Source organism: Ambystoma mexicanum, chromosome 9, assembly GCF_040938575.1.
Source record: "Ambystoma mexicanum isolate Mex_15411 chromosome 9, UKY_AmexF1_1, whole genome shotgun sequence".
Lineage (NCBI taxonomy): Eukaryota > Metazoa > Chordata > Amphibia > Caudata > Ambystomatidae > Ambystoma > Ambystoma mexicanum.
The window spans coordinates 216,447,415-216,473,695 of record NC_090931.1 but is presented as its reverse complement, the minus strand read 5'-3'; the positions used below and the strand labels follow the sequence as shown (position 1 = coordinate 216,473,695).

At 45.7% G+C, this 26,281-nt stretch overlaps 1 protein-coding gene across 4 annotated transcripts in view; it reads right to left on the bottom strand.

Moving 5' to 3' along the window:
* CADM1 (cell adhesion molecule 1) overlaps positions 1 to 26,281 on the bottom strand; it is a 770,283-nt gene that overhangs the window by 58,987 nt on the left and 685,015 nt on the right. For 2 of the 4 annotated variants that reach the window (XM_069614504.1, XM_069614505.1), the window contains exon 9: positions 19,566 to 19,640. The exons of the other annotated variants lie outside the window; for them this stretch is intronic. In XM_069614504.1, the coding sequence (XP_069470605.1) occupies positions 19,566 to 19,640 (75 nt within the window). The remainder of the gene's footprint in view (positions 1 to 19,565; positions 19,641 to 26,281) is intronic. 4 annotated transcript variants of the gene reach the window in all.

The following is a 26,281-nucleotide window of genomic DNA, read 5'->3' as shown; positions in this document are numbered from 1 at the left end:
ATCTCTAAAGGAGAAGATCCTTTTCCCAGGATCCCTCTCCCTCAAATTGGAAGACCTGTACCTTCTCCACAAAGTGGGTCTGTTTGGGTCCTTTGTTTCTCCTACCTCCTCTGCTCCTTGGGTGGCAGACTTTCAGGGGTAGGAGATTTTGTTTCCAGTTCCTGGTTTTCCAGGGGCTGTTTACAAGGCTTTACACCCCCCTTCCCCTTGTGCCTCCTCCCTGGGAAACTGTGGGTTATCGGGGTGCTGCCCCCGTCATTGTTCTGGAGCGCCAGGCCTAGAGTTTGGGGCATTCTGTGGTGGCATGCTCATTTGAGGGTCTGTTGAGCCCTCAGTATGTGACCCAGATCCCGTGCCATATTTTGGACCTGGCGCTCAAGTTGTGAAACCTGCTCAGGCTGATACGGGGCTCTATTTTCTCCCCTGGGCTGATCCCGGGAAGGGTAGCTATCCCTTCTCTGGTAATACCCCGGATTGGGAAGATTTGGGTACCCCTCCACCCTGGGCCTCCCCTCTCCCGGATTAGGTGGTCTGGCTCAGGGAATTGGGGAAAGAAGGATGGATGAGTTTGGGGCTGGAATCCTTGTGGATACCTGGGGAAAAAGTTCGGCCCCGGGTTTGGTGAATTTCTGCCCTCCTGTGGGAAGTTTGGAGGGAAGTTCTCTGCGTTAGGTGCTTGACTGGATCCCCCCCTTGGGCTGGGGGAGTCCACACAACCCAGGAGTGGTCTGTTTCCCTTGTAGCGGGGACTTACATAATCAGGGGAGCGAGGGACCCCATTTGTGGGACTACCTCCTCGACTCCCTGTCTGTGACTGGCCCGAGGGCCTTCTAGGCTGTGAATTATTTGGTGCAGGCAGGTTTTTAGGCCCCCCCCATCTCCAAATCTAAAACGGGGGCAACCTTTACCTCCGCCACCTTGGCAGCAGCAGGGGTGCTGTTGGTTTTGGGGTTTTTCTGTGCATTACTTTTATTTTCTATGGGCTTCTGCACCTCATAGATTCCGGTAGCCTGTTCAATGACCCAGTCTAGTGACCTCTTCGTGAAAATCTCTCACTAGCTGGGTCATGATGTATTTGGGCAAGGCATAGAAAAAAGTATTGACAAATTCTCTGCTGTCCGTGCGCACCCTTCTGGTGGTCTGCGCAAAGGCACGCTTCAATTCTTGCACGAGTTCTTGTGGGGCGTGATCCTCCCCACATTGCAAATTGTAGGCTGCCTTGCGAGCCTCTTGAGGATTTCTATGAACAGAAAAATGTTTCAAGATGGCCGCCCTATATGCAAAGAAACTGGAGTATTCTGGGGAGAATGTCCCCCCCACTGACCTAACTGGGCAGAGGTTTTCAGGATGCCCTTAATGGGCCTACTCTCCTGGGGTTCCCTACTAAATTGCACTGTGCTTGGGTGCCCATACCCGGATGCCCGCCCCTTCATTCCTGGGTGGTACTGGCCTATGAGCCCCATACTTCTGGCTGGATAGTAATATGCCATCCCTGTGGCCCTGTGCTCATGTGCGCTAGGGGACATTGGGGTGGCAGAGTCCAGGGACAGAGAGATGAAGTCCTCTGGTACTAGGGCTTCTGAGGTTATGCTCAGGTGTTTCCCTTTCCCAGCGAACTTCATCTCTGTCAGCCCCTGCTCCCTGTTGCAATGCAAGAGCCTGCGCTTTCAGTTCTTCAGTTAAGGCCTTACTAGACTATCAGTCTCTCCTGCATGGCTACCTGTTGCTGGAGCCTATCATTGTGCTGACAGAGAGCCTCATTTTCTCTGTGCCTCCTGATTGGTCCTGGAGTACTGGGCCAGTCTCTGCTGCGGGAGGGTTACCTCTTCAGTCCCATCCTACTGGCCTGCTCCTTTCTTGCCAGAGCCTCCTCCACCCTCCTGGTGTGATCTAGCAAGCCCTGATGCTCTTTTTGGAGGTCACCCAGCCCCTGGAGGGCCAAGTGATGGTCTTCAATTTTTCTTTTTAAATGGCAGACTTCCTGGCCTAAGGTATCCCTTTCCTGACCAAGAGCCTGCATTTGTGACGCCAGGTCGTCCCTCTGCCTTTGAAAGGCACCAGCTTTCTGGCGTTCATCAAACTCTGCCTGGGTATCCAGGTCTTTCCAAATCAATGTATTGCTTTCCTCTTTCTCTCTGTCTAGTTGGATTTGCAGGGTGGCTACCTGCTCTGTGCATGCCCTGTTGAAATTGATCTGTTGCTCCAGCTTTTTCTGGCTGTGCAGTAAGGAGTCCAAACTGTCTTGGTGCTCCTTCTGCAAAGCCAGAATTCTGGTATCCTGGTCTGTCTTTTCCTGTTGCAGTTTATCCATGTCCTCTTTTATTTTAATGATATACTGCCTACTCATTTTTTGACTCCTGGCTCCTCTGCAGCCTCTGCTCAGAAGAGACCAGGTCAGATTGGGCCTTCTCTGATGCCATCAGTTGCCTATTTGCCAGATCTTGGCCTTCAGCACATTTGTCCTGCAGGGCTCCCATATATAGATACAAATATGCCGCTATTCTGGCAATCTTATTGTGTTCATCTTTGGCCTTAGGAGTCATATATAATTCACTCAGTGCCACGTGTAATGGACCCTGATCTCTCCATATATCTGACCCGGTTTCAGTGACCTGTTGCGCGATTGCCTGCAGCCAGACCGTTTGGTCCTGATGAGTCCACTCACCTCTCACAAATAGCTTATGTAAGAAGTGCTCTCTGGCTATTTTGAGATCTACCAGTGTCGTCATTCTGGAGATTTGAGTTCCTTCCTGACTTACCGAAGTTTGTATTTTATTTTGCAAAACAGACCGTTTCCTTTGAGGGGTGCTTTCACAGTGTAAAACAGCGTGGTGATCTAATCGGATATGTGTATCCGGTCAGTTGGCACACTATTAAGCTGCACAAATGGTAATTCTAACCCAGAATGTCCCGGCTCCGAGCCCCCACTTTGTAAGCACAAACAGCTACAGTTAAGTCAATGCCTAGTCTGGGACGCTGAGGAAAACCCTTATTGATGTATTTTTATGTCCAGTTCAGTACTCTGGATGACAACCCTTGTATAACACCCCCCCTCTTAGAATCCCCCTGACCCCACTGAGCCAAGAAGTAGGTTTGTTTTGCAAATTAAAAGGTTTATTTGAAAAATTAACAAGATATAGATCACACTTATAATAAATTAATAATTGATATCACACTTATGGGTATAATGTTGATCAACAATGGGTAATCTGGCACTAGCACACTTCTTTACAATCAATGAGGAGTTAGAATAGGATGGATAAGGTAGCAAAAATACTTTTATGGTTTCAAGGGAAAAGCAATGAGGAATAAAATGCAGTACAGAAATAACTTGATATGATTTTAGCATAAGATAAATCACTTTTTCTCTGGCAATTCACTCCCCCCCCTCCTGCCCCTCCCTTTATGCAATATAAAGAGATGGACAGAAGAACACAGTTCTCAGGAATGCAATCAAATAAAATACGAAATTCAGTTCCCCCCCAGCAAGATTCGAGGAAAACAGGTAGAAGTTTGAAACACAGGCCCAAAATGCTTTGAATGTGATGACAATGAAGTGAGAAATGTGCTAAAATGCTTTTAATTCCCTCTAGAGATTCAGGGTGGGTGATATCTAGTTTATATTAGTTCAGCCTCACTTTAGCAATGCTCTATGAATGATTGTCAGGTTGCACATGAATTTCAGCAAGCAAAGCAAGGACAAATGTTTACACGTGGCTGAAATTGAGCAAAATGTCAAATCGCAGCAAATTTAGTCACGTGCGTCGAGCGCGATTACGGAGGCACTATAAGGAGTAGAATCTTAGCTTTAAGATAAAAATTTCGCTCCTAGCACAAACGGTTCCGGAGATGCGGCCGATTTTGTGAAGGTAGTTTTTCGGATTTGAAATTTTAAAGCTCAGAATGACAGATGAGTTTTCAGTTTTAAAGATGACAGAATGACACGATTCTAGGAGGCAGTTCTAATAGGCTAAAATAGTTTGGTTTGAATTAGATTATTTTAACTAAGATTGGTCCTGCACAGTTCCGCTAGGTACTCACAATATAAATTTGAAATAGGCCTCGTCACGGATCTGGTCAACACGTCCAGCGGCGGTTCTCTCTGCTCGGCGGGTCAATCAGGCACCGGTCCTGCTCACAGCAATCCGGATCTCTGGTTCTGCTCACAGCGGTCTGGTCTGCGGTTCCGGCAAAAGTTCTTGGCAAAGAATTCAAACAGCTCGCCTGGCTGTTGAATAGTTTGGTTAGGTTTGCTGGATTCTGAAGGCCTGCTGAGAATACTTTTGCTTGCAGTGGGCCTTCTAGGTTCAAAGTTCTGTAGTCTATGGGTCTCTGGTTCTGGTCTCTGTCTGGATGGGATGTCGTCCGTCAAAATGCTCCACAGAAATGGAAAATGAATGTCTACCTGTCCCAGCAGTTTATGTGTTTTGGAAGTGGGTGTGTGCATGGCATAACTGAGCCTGCCCCCCTCTACTTGTCATTGGCCCAGTTCTCCCCTCTCCCTTAAATGGGGAGCTGGGTTGGGTGTCATCTTTATGGCTTACAGAAAGACACTCCCCTTGTCAATGTGCACACAAATCTATTTCTGATCCAAATACATATTTCCTAGATACACAATTTGTTGAAATTACATGTACACATTATATATTCCTTATGGTCCATGCTTGTCCGCCTCTGATCTTCCTGGGGGCTTGCATTCAAAAATGACAACAGTTTGCGCTTTTTGGTCGGTTTACCAAAAATTACACAAATGTGCGAAAGGAGTATGGACATTAATTGATGAAGTGTCAGATTTTTAACATGGAGACATTTGGAGTAAGACCCTATTTTACGCTAGCAACCCCCCAGAATACATCACAGGGTCCTAACACCTCTTAAAATGTGCACGGGAAAATCCCAAGAATAATATTTATATAATTTTGACCAGTCCGCACTATAAGTTATCTATCTTTTTTAAATTATGCCCCGGTCAAAAAGGGGTGTGGCTTCCCACATCACATGGTGGAATAACTGGTTTATCCACTTCCCCCAAGCTCAGCTTGCTAGCAGAGGCACTGCCCCTCCCAGTTTCCCCCAAGAGGAAGCCATTTTACAACCCCCCCCCCCCAATATAACATTTGCCTGAGCCCAGGACAGGGCTTTGTTCAACCTCCTGCAGTCTGCAGGTACCCCTCCCTTAATTCAGAGAGGTGTCATCTCCTTTTGGCAGGGGCAGCAGGATGCAGCTAGGCCTGGGACGAGTGGCTGAGCAGGTTTCTCCTGTCGGGGGTAGTTGTCAGGCAGAATTCAGCCAAATGTCACTTTAGTTCCCAGTTTAAATCAAACCTACAATTTTTACATATACATTAAATAATTACTTTCTTCAAGTCATTTCAGAATATAGTTTTACATTGTATCCACCTCTTTAACAAGTCTTTCCTTGGACTGGTTTCCTCTGTTTAGTTTTACACAGGTCTGGTGGTTATAAAATGCCGGCTTTCTGATAGTGGTGAGTACCGGTATTGCATCAATTTTTGGGATCTGTCTCGAATTACTGCATTTCAATAGAGTGGTCTTTTGCTTGATAGTATAGGACCCTTGCTTAACATTGTTTTGATGGCATCCTTACAGTAGAATGGTGATGTGGAACCCCCCACAAGAAGGTTGCATCTTTGGAGTGGTCTTGTGCCAACTGCACAGTTCTCCTGGATTCTGGCGTGAATGTGGGCGGCGATAGCTCATCCCCACATCTACCGAGTCTATTGATTCAACATGGGTCAAAACCTTTGACAAAGCGATGGCTCTATCGATCAATTGGCTATACATATAGCCAACGGTTACAGAAGATATCCCTTTAAAATCAAGTATTCAATGGACTACGGGGTGGCTGAAAAGGGATGAGACCAACAAGTGAGTGCTGAGGGCCAAGAGGGGAAAACCCGAGACACAGGGAAAGCTCCCTGTGCGTAATAGAGTGGAAGGAGGTGGGGCTCTGGGAGAACGCAGGGATGGCCGGCGACAGCCGCTGCAGAGTGGAACCAGAAACACTGAGCAACCGGCATGCGAGAGTGTCAGAAAGCCAAGCAAGGTGGAGGATAAAGGCAGTGGCATGACCACAGAAACAGAGTGGTAGGCAGTCTTCTGGTACAACAGCGCAGAGAAAACCCAGGGCAGTACGCAGCTCCCAGTCTGAGACACGATCCCCATGATATCCCAAAGACAAGAATGGCACATCAAGGAAAGATATGCTGCGGAAAGCAAGCCACAGAGCAACAACGAGAAGGAAAAAGAATCCAAGGGTCTGCAGGTACTGCCGACATTGTCCTGCATCTCAGAAGGTAAAACAGGGAATGGGAATAGTGGTAAGCCAAGCGGGACTCCTAAATTAAGCCAAACTCTTCCCAGTACTAATGGACTAACTATTGGAAATAATCCAGTGAACCAGAATGGTTTGAATGAGATAAGAAATACAAAACCCATAGTGTGGGAAATACATACAATTGGAGGATCACTTTGGGGAAATGGGAAGCCCACCCATATCTCGAAGAGAAGCGCACAGAAAAGAGACATTAGATGAAAAAACGGTGAAGCCAGGAAGCGCAAACGCATACATGAATCTGCACCCGGGAATGGGGAAATGGCAATAGGCAGTTGAGATACTATACAAGATGAATCCCTGATTCAGGAAGCCTGCAATGGGGAGAAAAGGAACCTAAATAGACTTAAGGTAACCAGGAAGAATAAGAACAAGGGAAATACCAGTCCTCTAAAAACTGCAGAACTTGATACAGTGGATGACAAGGGTCTATTTGCATATGGTCTATTGAATAGTGCAAGGGAAGAGAAACCAGGAGGAAGACTAAGGAGAAGGCGCTTACTAACCGCTTAAACAAACTGCAATACTTGATTATAGTGGATGACAAGAGGCCGTTTGCATATTGTCTACTGAAAGGAGTATTAGAACTAAGAAGAAACTTGTGACAAAATACAAGCACCAGGAGAAGGAAGTCCTTCTCCTGGCCTTCGTTAGAATAGTGATAGGATCAAATAGCGTAGCTTTGGGCAGAGGATGGATTTGTTTTGGGACATTCATCCTGACTGATGAGCACCTTAAAAGAGGCAGGGAACACCCCACAATTATAGGGAGAAAAAGGTTTGGTCTTACCTTAAATACCTTTCACAGTGAGAACATGCATTTGCTGTGTCGGTGGCCTTCTGATCTTCCACAAAACCTTTCTCCAGATCAAGGAAATGAATCTGGAAACAATTTGCGTCTCTTCTGACCAACTGAAACTGGTGCACTTTAAAAGAAACCATTTCATTTGCCAAAAAAATCCTTTAACGACATCTAGAGGGCTTGATACCAGGCCCATAGTATTCTCCAGATGTGGATCAATGTAGCGGACTATCTCAGATGCCCACAAGTGGCGAAATAAGTATCCATTTGAAATGTACTCCATAGGAGAGGAATCAAGTACTTAATTTCTGGATCTCAAAATCTTTCAATCGCATCACAAACTATACACTAAATTGTATAGTAGGGAAACCAATGTGAAAACTGTTCCAGAGTCACTCCACAATCCTTCCAGCAAGATAACTTGACTCATGGGCAGTGTTGAGGATACATTTAATGTCTGTCAACACACAGAAGCTCTTTAGGGAAGAGGAAAATGTGGATGACCAAGTGGATGAAAAGGGTTAGCAAGACTAGTCCTATTGACCACCCTACAACACCATAGTGAACACCTGGATTTGTTAGGACCATTGCAGGGCAGAGTGCAGAGCTGAGGAAAGGTCATTTTTCATAAATGAAAAGCATTTCCCGCACAAGTAGAATATATTCTCCACTCATAGGTGACCGAACACAAACTCATGGACAGGCTCAAAAAATGAAGACAGCAAACCTCTAAAACCAGCATGACGTTTACAATTCATTGGTGGGCACTTCCCATGCATAGACTGTGCAGGGTTGCCCAAACACAATTGAAACAACGAAAAAACCTTCTACAACTTCACCTGGAATTAGACGACAAAACAATTGTAAAGCCAGAAACTGTATTTACATCACATGCACTTGACACCAGATAAAGAAGATCACCAGGGAAGCCGCTAACATTGGTCATAGAACAATGCTTAAAGAAGACCATTACACAGAAGCCATTTCAGGTAACCATATTTTACAGGCAGATCCCTACGAACAAGAGCTCAGATGGGTAGTGCTGGAAACCCTTTAATATAGACGGTGCAACGCTAATCGTCGCCAGGCTATTTTTTTGCTTGTTTTTTTTGCTGCCAGTTGTTGGCCGAAAAATATGGGGCAGGGGATAAAGGGATATGAGGGTATGGGGTTGTAGGTAATAGGCAACAAATAACTGGGAAGGGGGGGCAGGGGGTACAACAGAGGGTCCTACTATTTCCATCATTGGCACTGACCTGTATGAACACGTGCCTTTATAGACACTAGCTAGAGCTAGTGGTAACGTAGTTGCTGCTGGGTAGCCAGGTATTTGCTATGGCTTAGACCATTTTATTTTTTAAGTTCGCACAATTAGATTTTGGTTATCACAGAACTAAGCTTAACTTTCTCCTCGTGTCGCCCTCCTTTTTTCCTCTGGTTTCTTCTATAAAAAAAAGAAACCAAGGGAAGCAATGGACCACCTATAGAGAGGTTGGCGAACCCCCTACCCCACCATCTTGCACTCTGGGACAAGGTTATTGAAAAATGGGCATTTGTATTCTTCACCTCTTCCCCATGTATATTTTGTGAACTTGGACATTCTTACAGATGGGCCCATAGGGTACATCGCGAGTCAACTCCTAGCTCAAGGACCAAGGAGGGCTATTGAGCCATACATTGGTCTATTGGTTGCTAAAACTAGTTGGCCAAGATTGCGTCATTCAAATGGACCTAGAGCTCTTATTGAGTCTAAATAAGAGCCCGTCTTAAACCATGCAGGAATTCTACATAAGCGTTTACTTGATAGGAAAATACTTTCCTTCTCGTGCACTCACTAGAGTGTAGGTTTGCCGAATGTTCAGAGATTGGTAAGGAAGTGGTGTGTATGAACGGATCTAGCAGTGATCTTCTGGCGGGACATCTGAACTCTGAATGAAAACACTTTTTGCATTTGACTATATGGTCTGTGGTGGCTATTCCTTCAATGGTGACCCTAGGGGATTCACCCTTTACCTCACGGCAGAGATGCGCCATCTAAAACTGGACAGATTTAACACTGGAACTCTGCTGCTTCACAAGGTTACATTATTTTGCAGGGAGGAAAAGCCTATGGGGCAAAAAGTCACTAATCCCAGAAATAAAATCACAACTATATTGCACGGTTTATCCCAAAAAGACCCACACATCTGACATTAAACGAAGGGGAAAAAATGAAAGAGCAGGTAACGGATACGACCGAACAACCTTCAAACGACAAGAAAACCAGGAATGAAAACCACTAGGATCCGCTGATCTGTGCGATTGAAATGTTCTCCCAATCTGATTCAGGAGGCCCCTTGCGTAGGGAGGAAATCAAGGCCGGGATCATACTTTCTGGATTCTCGATGTTGCCGCGTAAAAACCTCCTTACTTTCAAAAAGCTCATTGCTCCCCATGACCTCTTGCACACCACTCCATGCACAGGGAGGGATTGGCTGCGCAATGGGCTGGACTACAGCTAACACAAAACGCTTGTTTCAATCGGCTGCCTCCATCAGAATGTTGTCTTTATCTGCATTTTACAGCACAAGATACATGCGTGTTCCCTTAGGACACCACAAAATAAAGTTAGATATACATCATTTAATTTTGGGATTCAAGTCAAATATTTCCAATGTAATTGTGCACACTGATTTAATCTGAACTAAAGGAATTTTACTCTCAATATATAGATAAAAATTACATTAGGTTAAGAAATTGGTTTAGAACCTTAAAATATAAAATTACAATGTAACTGAAGGCCTTCGATGATAAACCAATGGAAAGTTTTCAGGGATTTGTTGTCAAATGGTATTACATTTAAATCTGATGGAAAAGGTGGTGCAAAAGTGATGCAAACAAACGTTCAAAGTGTCATAGGACTAAATGACAATTCAACATCTTTAAACATGGATCAAATGAAAGATTGAGCCTCATGGTGTTCTGGGGAAGGCACATTGGAGATAGATTACCCCAACGACGTAAAACCAATATCCAACTATGACAAGGTTTACACCTTCAAGCATTCATTTCAATCTTGACCATCATTCCGGCTGGCGGAGTGTTGCTCGTCTCTATTAGAACCATTAGCAAAACACATCGGTCCTCTGAAAGGTATACACTATATACACCTGAAAGACGCTGGTGACTTACGAATGGCGTACAAGGTTTGTGGAATAGGAGAGGATCATTTACAGCTTGGACAGATGAAGGGACAAAATGGGGCACGGTCTTACTTATCACGATGTATGTAGAGGACTAATTGCAAACCCAGCTGGGCAACCCCAACCACAGTAGACTGCAGAAAACAATGCCATTGGCCGCACGGATGAATTTTTTTATCTTTGAACTGTTTTCTTTAAAGATTTTAGCACGAATGATGGATATTTTGCACAGACATCTCACACTTCAATGGGCACACGGAAGGCAATGTGGAAATTGTAGGAATTTGAAAAACATCTAGTGAAGCAATGTAAATTGATCACAATAACTAGGTTGCTTTTTCAATATGGACACAAAATGAAAAGTATCTAGGGAACTTATTTAATACTATAAACGCCCTCAATCCAATTAAGTTCACTTTGAGAATAGCAAAGGCAGAATTGCACCCGATGCCAAAAGTAAAAAGGAACCAATTGCTTCAAACCCAGGCCTATACAGAACGCAGCCTGAACAAAATATCCATTAAGCGTACAAACAATAAAGACTCTTCCACTCAATCCATGGCTAAAGCTCTGAAGAATTGTTGGTTAATGGCCAGATGTTGAAAGAAACTGGACAGATGTTACATCAGTTTACTGAGAGAGGGGTATGAAGTGATAGGACATGGCATGTGCACAGGATCACATTGGAGACTGATGTACTGCTAACCCAAGCCACCCAAAAGGAATCGACATATCCAAAACCACTTCCTGGATACACAAGACAAAGTTTGCAACTCAAAATCCATTACAAACACTGCAGCAGGATACACATCTGAAAAGGCATTTTCCCCGAATCTCCTACTTTTGCTTACAGATGAAGCAAGAATTTCAAAGACCTTTTTTGGCAAGGCAGAAGAACTCAAAATGCACAATTATAACATGGTGAAAAGTAATGTTTCCTTATGTGCAAATTCAATTAGCCACAATGTGATGAACATAAATCCCCACCCATTGACGCAGGGATATGGGGGGGGCGTGGGTGTGGGGGGAGGAAGAATATTCAAAAAAGGAACCAAACTGTTCAATTGAAGCAAATTTCCCCATGGAGAAAGCTACAATGGCAAAATATGCAGCACTGATTAGAAGACTACATCTTTGGTGACTATTTTGTGGAGAAAAATCATAACATTACACAACAATGGACTTCTTTTAGAAGTGTTGTAACCACATAAGCAAGGTGCAAATCATGCAGGTAATAGCGGGAAGTGCAACCGCCTGAATGCTTGTGCTCCAAGCAGGCAAGATAAATCTTTGGACGGATTACCAACCCTGCTTTTCGGCAATTTAGAGTCCATAGAATGGACATTATAGGTTCTCGAAAACACTAGCATACATGTTAGACCAAACCACAAATATGGCATTCGATATCCAGACTGGAAACTGAAGCATGCTGGGTGATTTCGCAAGCAAATGTATGTATGTAGATGCCAACGAACCTGCAAAGCAGTTGGATTTATGCAGGTTAGTGTTTCACTAAATATTTGATATCGTTTGGCTTAGGTGATGCATAATTTGAATGGCTTGAAATCCTAGATAATCTTCACCTGATCAAGATAAGCCACATCCGTTGAGGACTAAATCAGATTATAGGTTAGTTGGAAATGCAAAAAAAATGGCAAAACACTTGAAAGGGAAACAAATACAAAATAATGTTAATTAAAAGCATCAAGGCTTTGTATAAGTGTGGGTTTCACTTCTTAGTGCCGTTGGATACTCAGATGTTGGTTGGCTTATAATGCCTACATTGTATAATGGATACAGCTCTTCCTCAAAATCGCACTCCTCCACCTACATCAAACACTTCTTAAAGGTCTAAAATAACTGATGCCCAGTCTGGAACCCCAGCCTGGATCATTTTCACATCAGACAGTGGATCCAGGACCCTGCAGAAGTGTCTTCAGTATTCACGCACTTGTTCGGGGCTGTGGGGGTCTGAATCCCTAAACATCAAAGTGCCAGTATTTTGGAAATGGACAGAATGTTTTCTTGAATTCAGAACAAATGGCTGGGAACCGATTTGGTAAAACCTTGGACTCGTTTTTGGAACATGTGTTTGCAAGATTGATAGTGTAGTGCTTTATGGCAGATTGCTTTGAATATGCACCTCTGACTTCCAACTCCAAAAATGCCAATGGATTATCTTGTAAAGAGATCTAGAATTAGGGTTGCAAGGCTGGCAAACTATCTAGGGACTGGCGACGCCCCTTATTTTGAGTAACCTTGATATGTTCTTTTGAAAATTCCCCATGACAGTCTACCTGTGGCTATACAGATTTTCTAAACCAATTACCTAAATTACTCAGCATGGGCTAATAGGAGTTGTAGTCCTAACCATATAGAGACACGTGTGTCAGACCCTTTCTCTGGGTTCTCAGATGGACTTTTCACCTTAAACACTTTCTTTGGAAAAGGCTTAAGCCGGGGAGGTTAAAAACAGGCAGCAGACAAAACAAAGACTGATTATGTTGGGGCGACGTAACAAGGATTTTCAGTACAGACACCCATGGTTGATGTCCACGATTCAACATTTCAAATGAAACCTGTCACTCCTGGATTCCATCACTAGATGTGAAGGTGGAGGCTGCTCTTTCATCAAGGTGAATAGGTTACAACTTCAATTGTGTGCATCATGTCTTCATACCATGCGGCTGTCAGGGTTGTGGAATTTACAGGCGTGTTTAAAGCCAAAGAAATGCTAAGGCTTGGAGTGCTCTCATTCTCTGAGCCGCTGAAGTATCTTGAGATCAGACCTAGTGTGTTTGTCACCTCATAGTAACTGTACCAGTCGACAGGGTGGGTTCAGTAACCACGATTCACGTGACAGACCCGGAACGTCTGGAGCAAAGCAAAAAGTGCAAACCATCTCAATACGAACTTCATCTAGTATCTGAGAGTTTGAACAATCGGGCATTTAGGTTCATACAAAGGGACCAATCACGGTGTACACGGCTGCAGAGAAACTGGCAGCGTTGCATCTGGGGCATGAGGGGACTACATTGAAAAACGTGCTCCGACAGAAGGAGAATGTCAAGATTCATCAGTTGTCATTTTTTCCGAAGGGGAGCCCCTTTCCATGAGGCCAGGGAGGTGAGGTCACTACCTGTTAGTCCCACTGGGGGTGGAAGATTATGTGAGGATCTCATGGGGAGGGACACCCCCCCACACCCTCTGAGAAGGATGAACACATGGGTAGAATTAGGCACAGCATTCCCTAACCCTCATTTCCTTTAACCACCCCCCCCCCCCCCACTTGCTAGCACTCGGCATTGTGGCATTATACCATTTACTGACTCAAATACTGAGACGAAAAAGACGACTTGGGAGGAAGCTACTGACACAAAGAGAATGCACAGATGTAGGTCCAGGATGAAATATACCTGTGGGGCATTAAAAACCGAAGGAGGAATGTCACAGTGTCAAGCCCTCCCTAGAGCAACCGCGTTTGTGGAAGCTATTCGGCGCGTGAGTTTTGAAGGGCTGGAGACCACAAAGCCGTCGGAGGAGGAAATGTGTCTCTAGCAGGTCTGACAAGGCAAGAAGCTGGCATGGCAGTAGCAGAGTCTCCAGCAGGAGGTGGACCGTGAAGTTCATTATGGGTGCTGACACTGCAAGGAGCCAATGGCTGCGGTGCCGCCGCGACCCAGGAGCCGTCTGAAGCCGCCGAAGACCTAGGCAAGTGCAGATCCCGAAGAGACCAGAGCCCGGCAGGAAGATCCCAGAAGGTACAGGAGTCATCAGTTTGACCGGGAGAGGCACGAGAGGGTAGTGTAAAAGCAAATGAGGAAACAGGGTCAACTACCAGTCCCTTAATGTAAGTAAGCATGAGAGAACTAAACATTAGAGGAAATATTCCTTGGGTCAGTGATACCAAACCCACCAGAAAAGGGTGCAGGACCCCGGCATGAGTGAGTGACTTTTTCATCCAAGGATGTCTTCTCATGGTGGCAATAGCACAGAGGCCATAAGGACCCCAATAACAGAGCAAGAGGTACAAGTCATCTTCCTTGTGACAGTACTTGGCAGGGAAATGAACCAAAAGGACCAAGTCCAAGAAGAGGTGAAACCAGAATTGGGTGTTTTAGGTGTGAAGCCTGATGGAAAGACCAGGGGAAGGGAGCCATTCCGTGGTTGTGATGAACTGAGAGCAAGATATGGGAAGGGAGATATTCTCCTGGTAGCTCGGACTGGCAGCAAAGTCCAAGAAAGTCTGGGGAAGGGAGTCATTCCCCCAGGCTGTTGGAAAGAACAGATAACTCAGACCAGCAGTAAGGTCAACATGGGTCCTGGGGAAGGGAGTCATTCCCCCATGCTATCTGAAAGCGTAGGTCAGGAAAACCGATTTTCCTGACCCATCAAGAGGGAGTACATGAGTGTTTGGGACTCTGTCGGGGGATGGGAGCTATTCTCCCTGACAACGTGTGAGACACAAGTCTGGTTTTGAACTGAATAGAATGGTTACAGCAAACCAGAAACTTGAACCCAGGAGAAGGGAGTTCTTCTCCTGGGATCAGCCAGAACAATACACAATACTACTTTAGTTATAGTTTCTAGTGTGAGGGACAGAAACAAGGTTTTCATGACAGGGGGTGGGCATTGTGAGTTAACAGACATCCTGACAGTCACCCAAGATCTTTCAGTTGAGGGAAGGACCTCCCCCCTGACCCACCCCGCACCCGCAGATATAGGGATAGGTAGGTTTTATTTTCTCTTTCACTGAATAAAAGTCTTTGGCCACAAATATGCCACCTTTGTGTCAGCCTACTTCTGCACCATTACAGGAAATAAAGACAAATCCCACATTTATGGAAAGTAGATTGCTTCTGGAAACAATGCGAGGACTCTCCAAGCATGTAAACAAACAGTCCAAATACACAAAGCATAGACATGAACCTTAAAGTATTGTTTCCCTGGCAGCGAATAAGGGTCAATATGAGCTGCAGAGAAACTCCCACACATTTCCAAGATCCAGAACAGTCACATGGCAAACTTGTGGATACTGTGATGAATCTGATGTCATGACTTTCCCGGAGGTCGCATCTCCACATGCCAGGGAATGGCAGATGCTACCTGACCCTGGGGGTGACAGAGGGGGGATAACCGGTGGTGGGGGGGACCCTCAAGGGGAGAGACATTGTCAGATGAGACATGGTATACCCTTCCCTTATAGGATTGTCTCCTCCATTCCTCATGTCTTTATGATGTTATGTGGAAAAGAATATCTACCCTGCCGGGATGAAGAGGAACGGATCAATGTAAATCCACAGAGCCTGAAAACCAACACGCTCTAGTTGTTTGGAGTGAAGTGGCAAGATTTTTAAATCCCAGACAGCCCATATGGAAAGGGGAGAGGTACCTGACAGGAGCAGACAACTCAGATGAAGCTCGGAGAGAGCTCTGCAGCAGAAGTAGTTTGGGGGAGGAGCAGGTGTACCGCTGCCTGACACTGAAGGGCTGCATGTGTCCTGGAGGAAAAAGACAGGAATGATCCGGAGCTCTGCCGTAGTAACGCTGACAGCAGGAGGCCTCCCGTGAGTCTCAAACACCAGGCAGAGAGCAGTGAAGGGGTGGGACGTCCTGGACCACCGACTAGATGCAGCAGGCACTGCACAATGCGCAAAAGAACGCAGCAGCCAAGCACAACCAGGGAGCCCAGGCGGTGAAGGTGGGACTCCAGGGTGCTTCAAGGCGATTGTCGCACACCATAAAAGAAAAGGACGAAAAGCCTTCAAAGGGGGAACCTGTGGCAAGAAGGATCAGGGGCCACATTTTGATGCTGAATGCACTGAAAAAAGGCTGAGGTACAAGAAACTGAGTCTGGGACCTGCACCCAAGATGACAAACCTGTAAGACAACCTGGTAGGAGATTATACCAGGTGAAGATTGTATCTGGGATCCCCAGCCAAAAAGAATTGTGCCGTACAAAAGTCCTGGCAGGGGAGTATACCAGGCATTTGCGATCTTTGGACCTCACTCAAGTTGTGTAAAAGAACATGGCAGGGGCGTATACCAGGTGTTGTAGGACCCGAACCAAAGAGAATCCAAAGGAAGCTTCATGCCCTGATCATGTTTTACTGCATTGCATGTGAAAAGGACCTGGAGAAGGGAGTAATTACCTGGGGAGTGAATTGCAACGCCAAGAGGGGAGGTTTATCCTCTTGGGTCACAAAGTACTTGGTTATTCTTTTGAACTTTTGTTTTGTAGGAGAGAAACCTGGGGAAGAGGGTAGTTCCCTGGAACTGTGAACATTAGCCATTTGTAACTTTTGTTGAATTTAAACCTTTTTGCTAAATTTGAACATGTGTGCACTTGATGAGCCAAAAGACAATACCCTTAACACCTTATAGGTAGTTTTACAATGAGAGGGCTAGGATAGGATTTCGGACACGGGACAGGTTTGCTTTGGACATCTTGACACAGTGCAGCCCCTTAGTTTTTGGTTGAGGTAGGGAAATACCTCGTAGATTAGGGGTTGGGGGGGCATTTTCCAACCCCTTTATCATTTAATAAATGTTTATGCCAGCCACCCCGAGTCCTCTGTCCCATTCCCGATTCCTGGCAGTACATAAAGTCAACCTAGCAGTATTCAGGAAAGCCAGCATTAGAACGTATAATTGACTGAACACTGCTTCCGTTCTCTTGCTTATTGGAAAATCGACTGAGAAAGAGTAGCTTACGGATACACTTTCCTGTTATACGCAGAAGTGCACCTTGTATCACTACACCTGATATTTACTAGGATTTCCATGGAACAGCAGACTATCCTCTGCGATGAGACCATGCAAGCTTCTGATAAAAAAGGCTTACTAGGTTCTCCTGGATATAATTGGTCGGTTAAAGGTGGTCTGTCCATCTGGCCAGGGAGTGTGGGCTAGCATGATATTGGAATGCCATTTCCTTCCCTATACATACAGGACATGCTGCTGTAACCCTCCAAATAGGATGTTTTGAATATAGTCTGACTGATTACCTTCTCTGGTGTGCACAGCAGATGTATTCACCAGGCGATAAAGGGGTTTTTCCACTAGCTTTCTTTCATAATAATCTCTTCCTGGCAGCAGCTTTACCCTCTGTAGCAGACGGCTGGTACAACAGTCTCTATAGAAACAGCCGCAGATTGCAACAGTACACACCAGGGCATGGAATCCACAGAGGGCAAAATAATACAGGCCTGTGTTTGCACAGGATTCAGATGGGACACATTTATTTTGTGGCGATACACATTGGACAGCCGAATCACTAGAAAATTGCTTTTCAAAAGGACGCTCGGACAAAATCGTATGCCACCTGTGCCAGGCAGATTGTTATTCATCCCTTGAGGGGTCAGATTAACTAATCTACTGTTGCTTGTTGGGTCCCATGTAAGCACAAGGACTACTTATATGAAAAGTGTATCAAAGGTTAAAACTGTGTGCTATGGGTATATCCCATTCACGAGGCTCCCCCGACACGAAACCACGACGAAGGGAATGCAATGCTTCAGAGGCCAGGCCTGCAGACCTTCAATGGGAGACCTTTCCAGTTATTCCTTGCTTCCAAAGCATAATCCCATCACCATTGAAGGGTCTAGAGAAACCCAGCCAGAAATAGCCATAAAAACAGCTCATGAACAGTGGTGAGGATTAGTGCGCGTCTGCTGTACGCTCGCGTTCCAGTGATTTTGGTGGAGGCAACTGTTGAATGTTTAAGGATCTCCGCCTCCCGCCCCATATTTTAGTATTCCCCTCGATTTACCAGGCTATTTAAGATTAAATACACATTTCAATGAGAAACTTCTGAGTGCAGTGGTCACAATTAAGAAATATCAAAAAATCAATGTGACTAATGTATGCCAAGATTCCAATTCTATCCCTGAAACATTTTGAAGATTAGAGTTGTTTCAAGACACCACGAAACCCAGAGAGTGATCTAAAAAAGGACTTTTTTCATGCATGCAATAGTTCAGACCGTGCATCGCCATGTTGGAACGGACTCGAGTGTAGGAGGAGATGCAACTATTCTTTAGAAAGCTTTTCAATATAAAAATCACTGTTTAAATAATTCAATGCAGTTTATCTAAAAAGCATGACCGGGTACTATATCCAAGTGACCAGATGAACTGCTTTGTAATTCAGAACAGCAAAGTGCATCCAAGGACCCATTTATGCTTGCCATCTTTTTTATGACCTTAAAAACAAAACAAAAAAGCCCCACGCCCCCCCATTTTTGCGCACACTCAACCATAGAGGGCAAAACAAGCATTTGCATTAATTGCATGATCTGCACACACGGTCCCTTGGCAGGATTAACCATGCAAAGGGCACAGCTTGTTGCTTTGTTCCCCACGAGGAATGAAAAATGGCCCATACTAGAACAATGCAGAAGGTGGTAGTGCACATCACATGGTTTAAATGAGCCATCCACAGAAAAGGTGGTGGCTTCCATTAGCAACCCCCCCCACCCCGCCACTGGGGCAACACTAGGGTCCTTCGGTCCTCAATTTTCCAAATTATTAAATGGAACCCTTAGGCGCGTAACACTATGCAAATTAGTTCATGCCACCTTTTAAGTGCACACTGGCAAAGATAGTGAGCATACAGTCCATGTTACATGCGGGGGATTGCTGCAGCTTCTGTAGTACCAATGTGCAGTGAATGCAGAGCACAATGTGCGGTTGTCCTGAGGGCGCACATTGACTAATTCGGCCCCGGTTTCCTAATTCAATTGAGTCAACAGGCTTTCACATCTCATTGAAGCATACCAGAAAAGGTGTGAAACTCTGCGTTGACAGCTCAAAAAAGTTAAGGCTCTGAGAAAGAAAACCCAGGACACAAGTACCCAATTCAGGTGCCTTCATGTTAGAATTAGCCTACAGCAGAACAAACCACAAGTTCCATCCATAGAAATGTTTTTTAAAAAAACCTATTTAAATGGTAGAATGTAAATAGGCTTACTGCCAAGCTACAAACAAGCGGGTGAACACTGCTGTCAAATACACCACAGAGTCCCAGCTAGGAGAGGGGGCTCTGCCTTCTGGTGTGGCACCTCAACACCTAGGAGAAGGTTGGTTAGCACAGAAATCAGCACCAAAGACAAAATTGACACTACTTTGGACATCATACAACCAGAACATGAGTCAGGCGGTCGGTGCACGGTTTAAGAAACGAGAAACCAGTTGAGCGGCTGGCAATGGTCATGGAGGCTACCGTACCTTTGATGATGAAGATGGTGGTGGAGGAGGTGGTGGTGGTGGTTGTTGTGGGAGGAGGGAGAGTTGTGGGGGGATCTGGATGAAACAAAAAACAAAGAAACAAAAAGCCAAATTAAAAATAAAAATCAAAAAAACGCAGACAGCTAAAGAACAACAATGAATAGCAATGAGAAAGAAACAAGGGAGACACGGAAATGACAGATGTGGGTTTATTTTGTTAACTTTTCAATGAAAGCCCACTGTTCCATCCAGGGCGGGCTGTGGGAAACATGGGGTTATGACAGCAGGACTCTTGTAGACAGACCCCTAGAAGGGCATTTACCGACCCCCTGCCCAGATGGAACACTTCTCCCCATCTTGGCACTGCGGCAGTCAAGTGGGGGGGGGGGGGAGGGGAATCATACGACGCCCCTCATGATGCAGTGTCGAGGAGCAATCCGATCACATGGACTTTACTCCCTGCTTGAGAGGCCGACTTACCCGCTGAATCATTTCCTACCCTTGGCCACACGCATCGGCACGTGAATACTGCATAATACATACAACCGCACATGCAATTCAGAAAACAAAGGAAAAAATAAAAAATAAAAACATAAAATAAAACTGCTCATGTCCTTGGCTAACGCAGGACCTCAAGCAGTAGAACTGAAACAAGAGCTACCTCGGGAGGATAGCTCGGGGAAACGCGCTCGCCTTGTAAACAAGACACTGAGCAACACAGGTTCGATCCCCGGGTCCGAGCTTAGAAACCTCTGGGTCTTAAGCACATTATAAATAACCTATCATATCATAAATAACCTATCATATGATGCTTTGTCAACTTGGCTTAAATTTCCTCGCGGACACTACACCACTTTCTAGCACTTTATCACTTCTGGGAAATGTAGATTGAGTAATAGTTTAGTTAAAGCGCTTCTTTTACAAGGTTAGGTAGGAGTCTAGGTTCACTACGTTTCTTCCTATTATGGAGAAGTGGAACTCTCGACCAGCAGAAGAAACTCCTGGATTTAGAGGCTTCAGAGTGCTAGGGCTGAGGTTACCCCGAAGGCAACACCTTGGTTTCACCTCTTCAGCTGCAAGTTCACCACTGGTGTGTGCAGGAAAGGCAGTCTGATGGTGCCAACCAATGTATTAGCCCAAACCTGGAGAAGTACTTCGAGGTCATCTGCATACATTTGAAAGACGTGGGTGAATGGCGCCCTCTTGTCTGCCAGGGGACGGGTCTATACACTGAAGGGCTAAAGCAGCAGAGCTTGATGGCACCCCACCTACGAGCGGTGGCGGGTGGGCCTGCAACAGACGCACTGGTTATTGATGGGGTAGGCGCCATCGATGGGAATGCATCCGAGCGCTTGACTCACAGTAGCCCCTTACCCAGAGGTCAAGCAGGAATCTAACATCTTACTCGTTGCCACCGCCAGCGACCCCCTTCTCATCTAGTGAGGGCATGAATGAGGGTATCCCATTGTGAGCACTAAAATAATGACCTTCAAGGAAAATACCAAATGGGCCCAAACATCACTAAGTCCAAAACTAGGGTTTCCACAGGGCCCGCTACTCAAGCTCCCCAACCACATATTACCCGAAAATCTGTACCGTTGTAAGACCACCCTCAACTCGGTGCTTTACGACCAATACTGTCCCACTGGTGCAAAAAAAAATGCAGGCTCATTTTTGCAATGTTAAACCACGTGGAGGTGGCATTTATATTGATGCAGGGGGCGGGTGAGGTGGGAGGCCTTGCTTTCGCCGGCTTCCCGACCTCCAAGGACATCCACTCCCAGCAACAAAAACACTCAAGTGATTTACTGCACAGTGGTCTCTTGGCCTCAAATGAAGCAAAAATATTATCTTTCATGACCCTATAAAGGCAAGTCTTCATGGGCCGTATCGCCACACATCTGGGTTATCCATGACCAATGGGCACGTTAAGAGCAGCTGAGCACGGATGAAGCCAGGCTAGCATGGCTCCATCCCAGCATGCACTGGGGCCCTTCACTGCAGCGCTGCACATATTGCCAATCCAGGCCTATACAAGAGCCAGGTGTTTCACGTCAGCCTTAAAATTGTCAAATTCATCCATAATGGTTTACTCATAAGACACTTTCAAAAACGTTGTCCCATAGGGAGAACCCAGAAGAAAAAAACAAACAAATGAGAAGCAGAAATGATGGGTCAAAGATTTGGAGTGGAGCAAATTAGGCGTTGGTCAACATTTTAGATCTGCGCCCCCTTCCTTTCATCGTGCTCACAAATGTATGAATTGGAGCAAACATGAATATGCCTGGACCTTCTTTAAGCGGCTTAAATCCGATTTTCCGACTTGCTGACTTGCTCACGTGCAGCTCCGAGAAACTCGGTCTATAGATTTAGTCCAATCATAAGGCTTCGACAATACGGTGTAAAGCACCACCTGCAAATTTGCAGAGCTCAAGAGCATCTTCCCATTTACTTAAATTCAAATATTTGCACCTCAAGCACCCCCCACCCCCCCCCGTGTATTTAGTCTCTTCATAACAGGGACCTCAGCACAACTCCTCATTGGACTTATTTACTCTGTAGTTTATTTGACATAACTCCAAAATGGCCGAAATCATTGCACATGAAATGAGAGTTGGCACAATGCAATGTTCATCTAATATGTTAAAGTTGTTTTAATAACTGCATGTACTATTTTATATAGTTTTAATGAGTCCAAAAATGTCCAACTATAAAAAGGTACTGTCATTGTAGCTTATTTCTGGCAAACTACTTGCAGATTGCTAGGTTTATCCACAATGAGCAACAGGTGGCCATCGTGGTTTGCTTGTGCTTTGGCAGATCCTGCATGGGAAGCAATGGGCATTTAAACTGGGGTTAGCAAGAAAGAAACATGGCCGACATCTTTGTGAATAACGACAAATCTCTCCTTAGAGAACTGTCGAGCATCGCCCACAAGAAACTTTTTTCGAATGGTTCGATTGAGACCCCAGAATCTAAGTAGCTTCTTCCTAGTCAGACGGCCCTGCGTCTACTTCAGAATCAATGCAATGAGAATTGAAGGTACAAGATTTGTGGCATAAATTATCCAATGCATCGCTTGATGTTACCAATTTGAAGGGAAGACTTTGTTTGCTCAGCTCATGTTTGGGAGCTTTCAATGATATGATTGGTTATTTATAATGTGCTTAATACCCGGAGGTTTCTAAGTGCGGACCCGGGGATCGAACCTGTGTTGCTCCGTGTCATCTTGCTTCCAAGGCGCGCACGTTGCCCCTGAGCTATCCTCCCGAGACAATGACATTTCCAAAGTGAGGGTGCTCCTTTATAGACTTCACATTAGAACGTTGTTGGAGTGGTCCAGCTTGGACCTTATAGGGTGAGACCACTCGGAAGGTGTTGGCTTCTAGGAAGATGGCCCTGAGCTGAATGCTAAGCCGAATCCACAAACTACAGGGCAAGAATCTGAAAAATGTAACTCCATCGACTTCACAAATACACATTCCTAGACAAGCAAATACACCTGTATGTGATATAGGAATGGGGTCATGAACGTAAATGATCAGGTCAGGTCATTCTTATTTTTCACCAATGTTAATTTGTACACAATTCACAGGACGTGGGTGATATTAGGGAGAAAGTAAGGGCCCAGGACGGCAGATCTTTATGCTAAGGCCCAGTAACGTAGAGAACATTCCCAAAGGAGCGTTTGCCATTTGCATGGTCTCTTTCAATTCTGTAAGTGAAAAGGTAGTATGGGTGGTTTAGTTGCAGGGAAGTGGTTGCAATTCAATCAGTGGCAGACAGGCCGGAGTTCCTGCTGCCTGCATGCCAGGGTGCATCAGGGTTTTGCAAGGTGATCTGCGTGTGGGTAGTCATGGTGCGGTGGCACAGGTCTGTGGGAGATGTAGTGTGTGCTAGAAGTGTGATGCATGCTCTTGGAGTACAGGAAGGCAGGCGTAGAGGGACATTTCACAGTTAAGCGACTGTCGGTTAAGGTGGCAGACATACGTAACGTAGCATGAAGAGCACAGGTTGCAGCTTTATCAAACACCATCATTGGTCCACTGCAGCACGACGTAGCACTTACGCGCTAACAGTCCCATATGCGGATGCAATGCTTAACTGGGCATATAGTGCTGTGGGGACATGGAGGCTACTTGCAGTACTTGACCTCCAAACGCAGGGTAAAGCATAACCTCTGACTATGTTCTGGTGTATCCAACACCTTTTGAAGCAAGAGCGATAATCGGTGCAGATGGACCAGGACAAAGTTGGTGGGTTTGGTGGTGCAGGCAATAGGGAGGCACTTTTGCCAAAGAGCAAGTGTTCTGCATCATGTGGCATAGCGCGGCAGATAACATGGCGGGTAACCGCACAGGATGAAAAAGCTGCTTGATATTTTTACAAGACCTATGTCGGGTGGTGGCCCATGTGCAGAACATGTATGTTGATTGGATTTATTTGGGTTGAAGGGGTCTAGAAATAAGGACATTGGCGAGGAAGGCTTGACCAGAGTTGGTGGTGGGAACACCGGAAGAGGTTTGCCCTCACACTGGGGGGCGATGGCTTGGAAGGACCAATTTCCGAGCACCATCCTCAGTGGGACGGAATAAGTCTGCAAAGGACCATGTGTGGGGCTTCGGGGCAGGAGGGTTCAAAAGGTACACGGCCACAGATGGGTTTGGGAGAGGTGCAGAGCGGGATGCAGAGTGTGGACAGAACACCTCTGTGGAATGCAGGGGTGGAAGACGGAAAACAATGAAATGTGGGTAGGAAAGGACCAACCTTACGGCAGAGCTCGGATCTTTCCCGAGCCGTATGCGAGAAGGCCATACACTGCTGCTTTTGTTTGGAACTGTAGATTTCCTAGATTTCAAATGAGAATGCAAGTCCCAGAATCCAAAGGGAAACAAGTGGGCGTGATCATCCTCCAACACAAGGCCAATGGAAACTTGAAAGAGCAGTTATTGGTGGGTTTCATTAGATGCCTTGGATGTGAAAAGGAGGGAGTGGTGGCAAGAGAAAGGGTTAGGAGGAGACTACAAAGAGCTGCAAACAAAGGGCCAGGCATATGAGCCTGGGGTGCGGGGGGTTATCCAAAGGGGAGAACTGGGAGAGCTGATGAACACCAGCTAGGGAGGGCTGGGGGCTGCAAGGGGCCACATCAGGGATTGGGTGCGAGTCCACCTCAGGGTTCAGGCCAGAAAGCGTTATTTGCTGGGGGGGGGGGGGGGTGAAGACCAGCAAGGTGCGAACTGGTGGGACGCAGTGGGCAGACTTAATCAATAAACCGGGAAAGGGTTACCAGTCAAAAATGTGCAACGCTTGGCTGCCCGACACACACGCGGCCGCCGCCACCACCACCAGGATCTGGGAGGAAAGCAAGGCGACACTGGGCCATTCGGAGAAGCAATTATGTCAGACATGATTAAAAGCAGCGAGAAGGCCTAGAGATGGAGTCTGCAGCCCCACAGAGAGCTCAGTGTGTAGAGAAGAAACGTGCTCAGGAGGTGGAACACGCGACAGAATAGGACTTACTTAAAATAATCTTTATGTGGCAAAACGTCAAGCTTCAATTGATAGATCTGCTTTTTTTAGATTCTAAAGCAGCCTTGTACTTTAGTGGGGAAACCTGCCTTCATCTGCCTTCTCGCGAGAATCCAGCGCTGTGAGAAAGGTGATGCGGTGTATGGAGCACCTCGACCCACGGATATTCACAATTCATAGTGCTGTAAATACCACGTAGTCTTGTTTGAAGGAACTCGATGGTCTACAATTAGGTTTTAGCTCCGTGCAGTCCTAAAGGAGTACATGAGGTGCATACTGACCCCCCCCCCCCCCCACACAAGGGCAGTTCACAAACGAAAGGCCAGCCAATTAGTACCAACATCAACGACTTTCAAATATCTATAGAAGGCGCATTACCACACTGAGCTACCTTCTCAGGATCGAAAACTGCAAGATACACACGTGCAGCGGATGCATTAACGCACTGTACTATAGATACCCATAGGAACCCCGCTTTATGTTGCTATGTGACCATCATATTGCTAATGCCCCCCTCTTGCATTTATTCTTCCCAATCTTACAGGAGCCCCATAACATACCCAGGAAACTCAGGGTTACAGGGAAGCGCGATGCTAGACTAAACAGCTGGAGCAGCAGTGGTCGAAGTGTATGAAAAGAAGTAGTGGAACTATGTTACCTGCTGGTATGCCCCACTCCCGACAAAGCCCCATCCCCACGCCCCCTCCTACACACAATCTAAAACCCCAAACAAACACCTGCCATTTATGGAAATGTGCAGTTCACTGAAATGCAAGCTTCAACTTCTTCCTACACTTATGTTAAAACTAAACCATTCCAAATCGGTTTCTTTCTCAAAATAAAATTATAGGACCAGTGAAACACAAATAAAAAGTATGGGAGCACCGCTCCCGATCACTTCGACCTCTGTGCAGCTGGATTTATAGAACAGGGTGTCATTTCAAATATAACTGACAAAGCAGCCAGTAAAAGATCAGCGGCGCTTCTAGTGAGAAGGGCCTTTGTAGAAGAAAATTGTTGAATTCAGGTGCTGAAGGGGTACGAATGGAGACAAACCAACGACATGTTTAACACTGACAACCCGATGTCTGTATAAATACATTTACAAATAACAGAAGTCAGAGGGCTTTGGTGGTTAGTTTGGATAGGAAGTTTGAGAGGTTGGCAGGACACACGCCGCCCCCCCC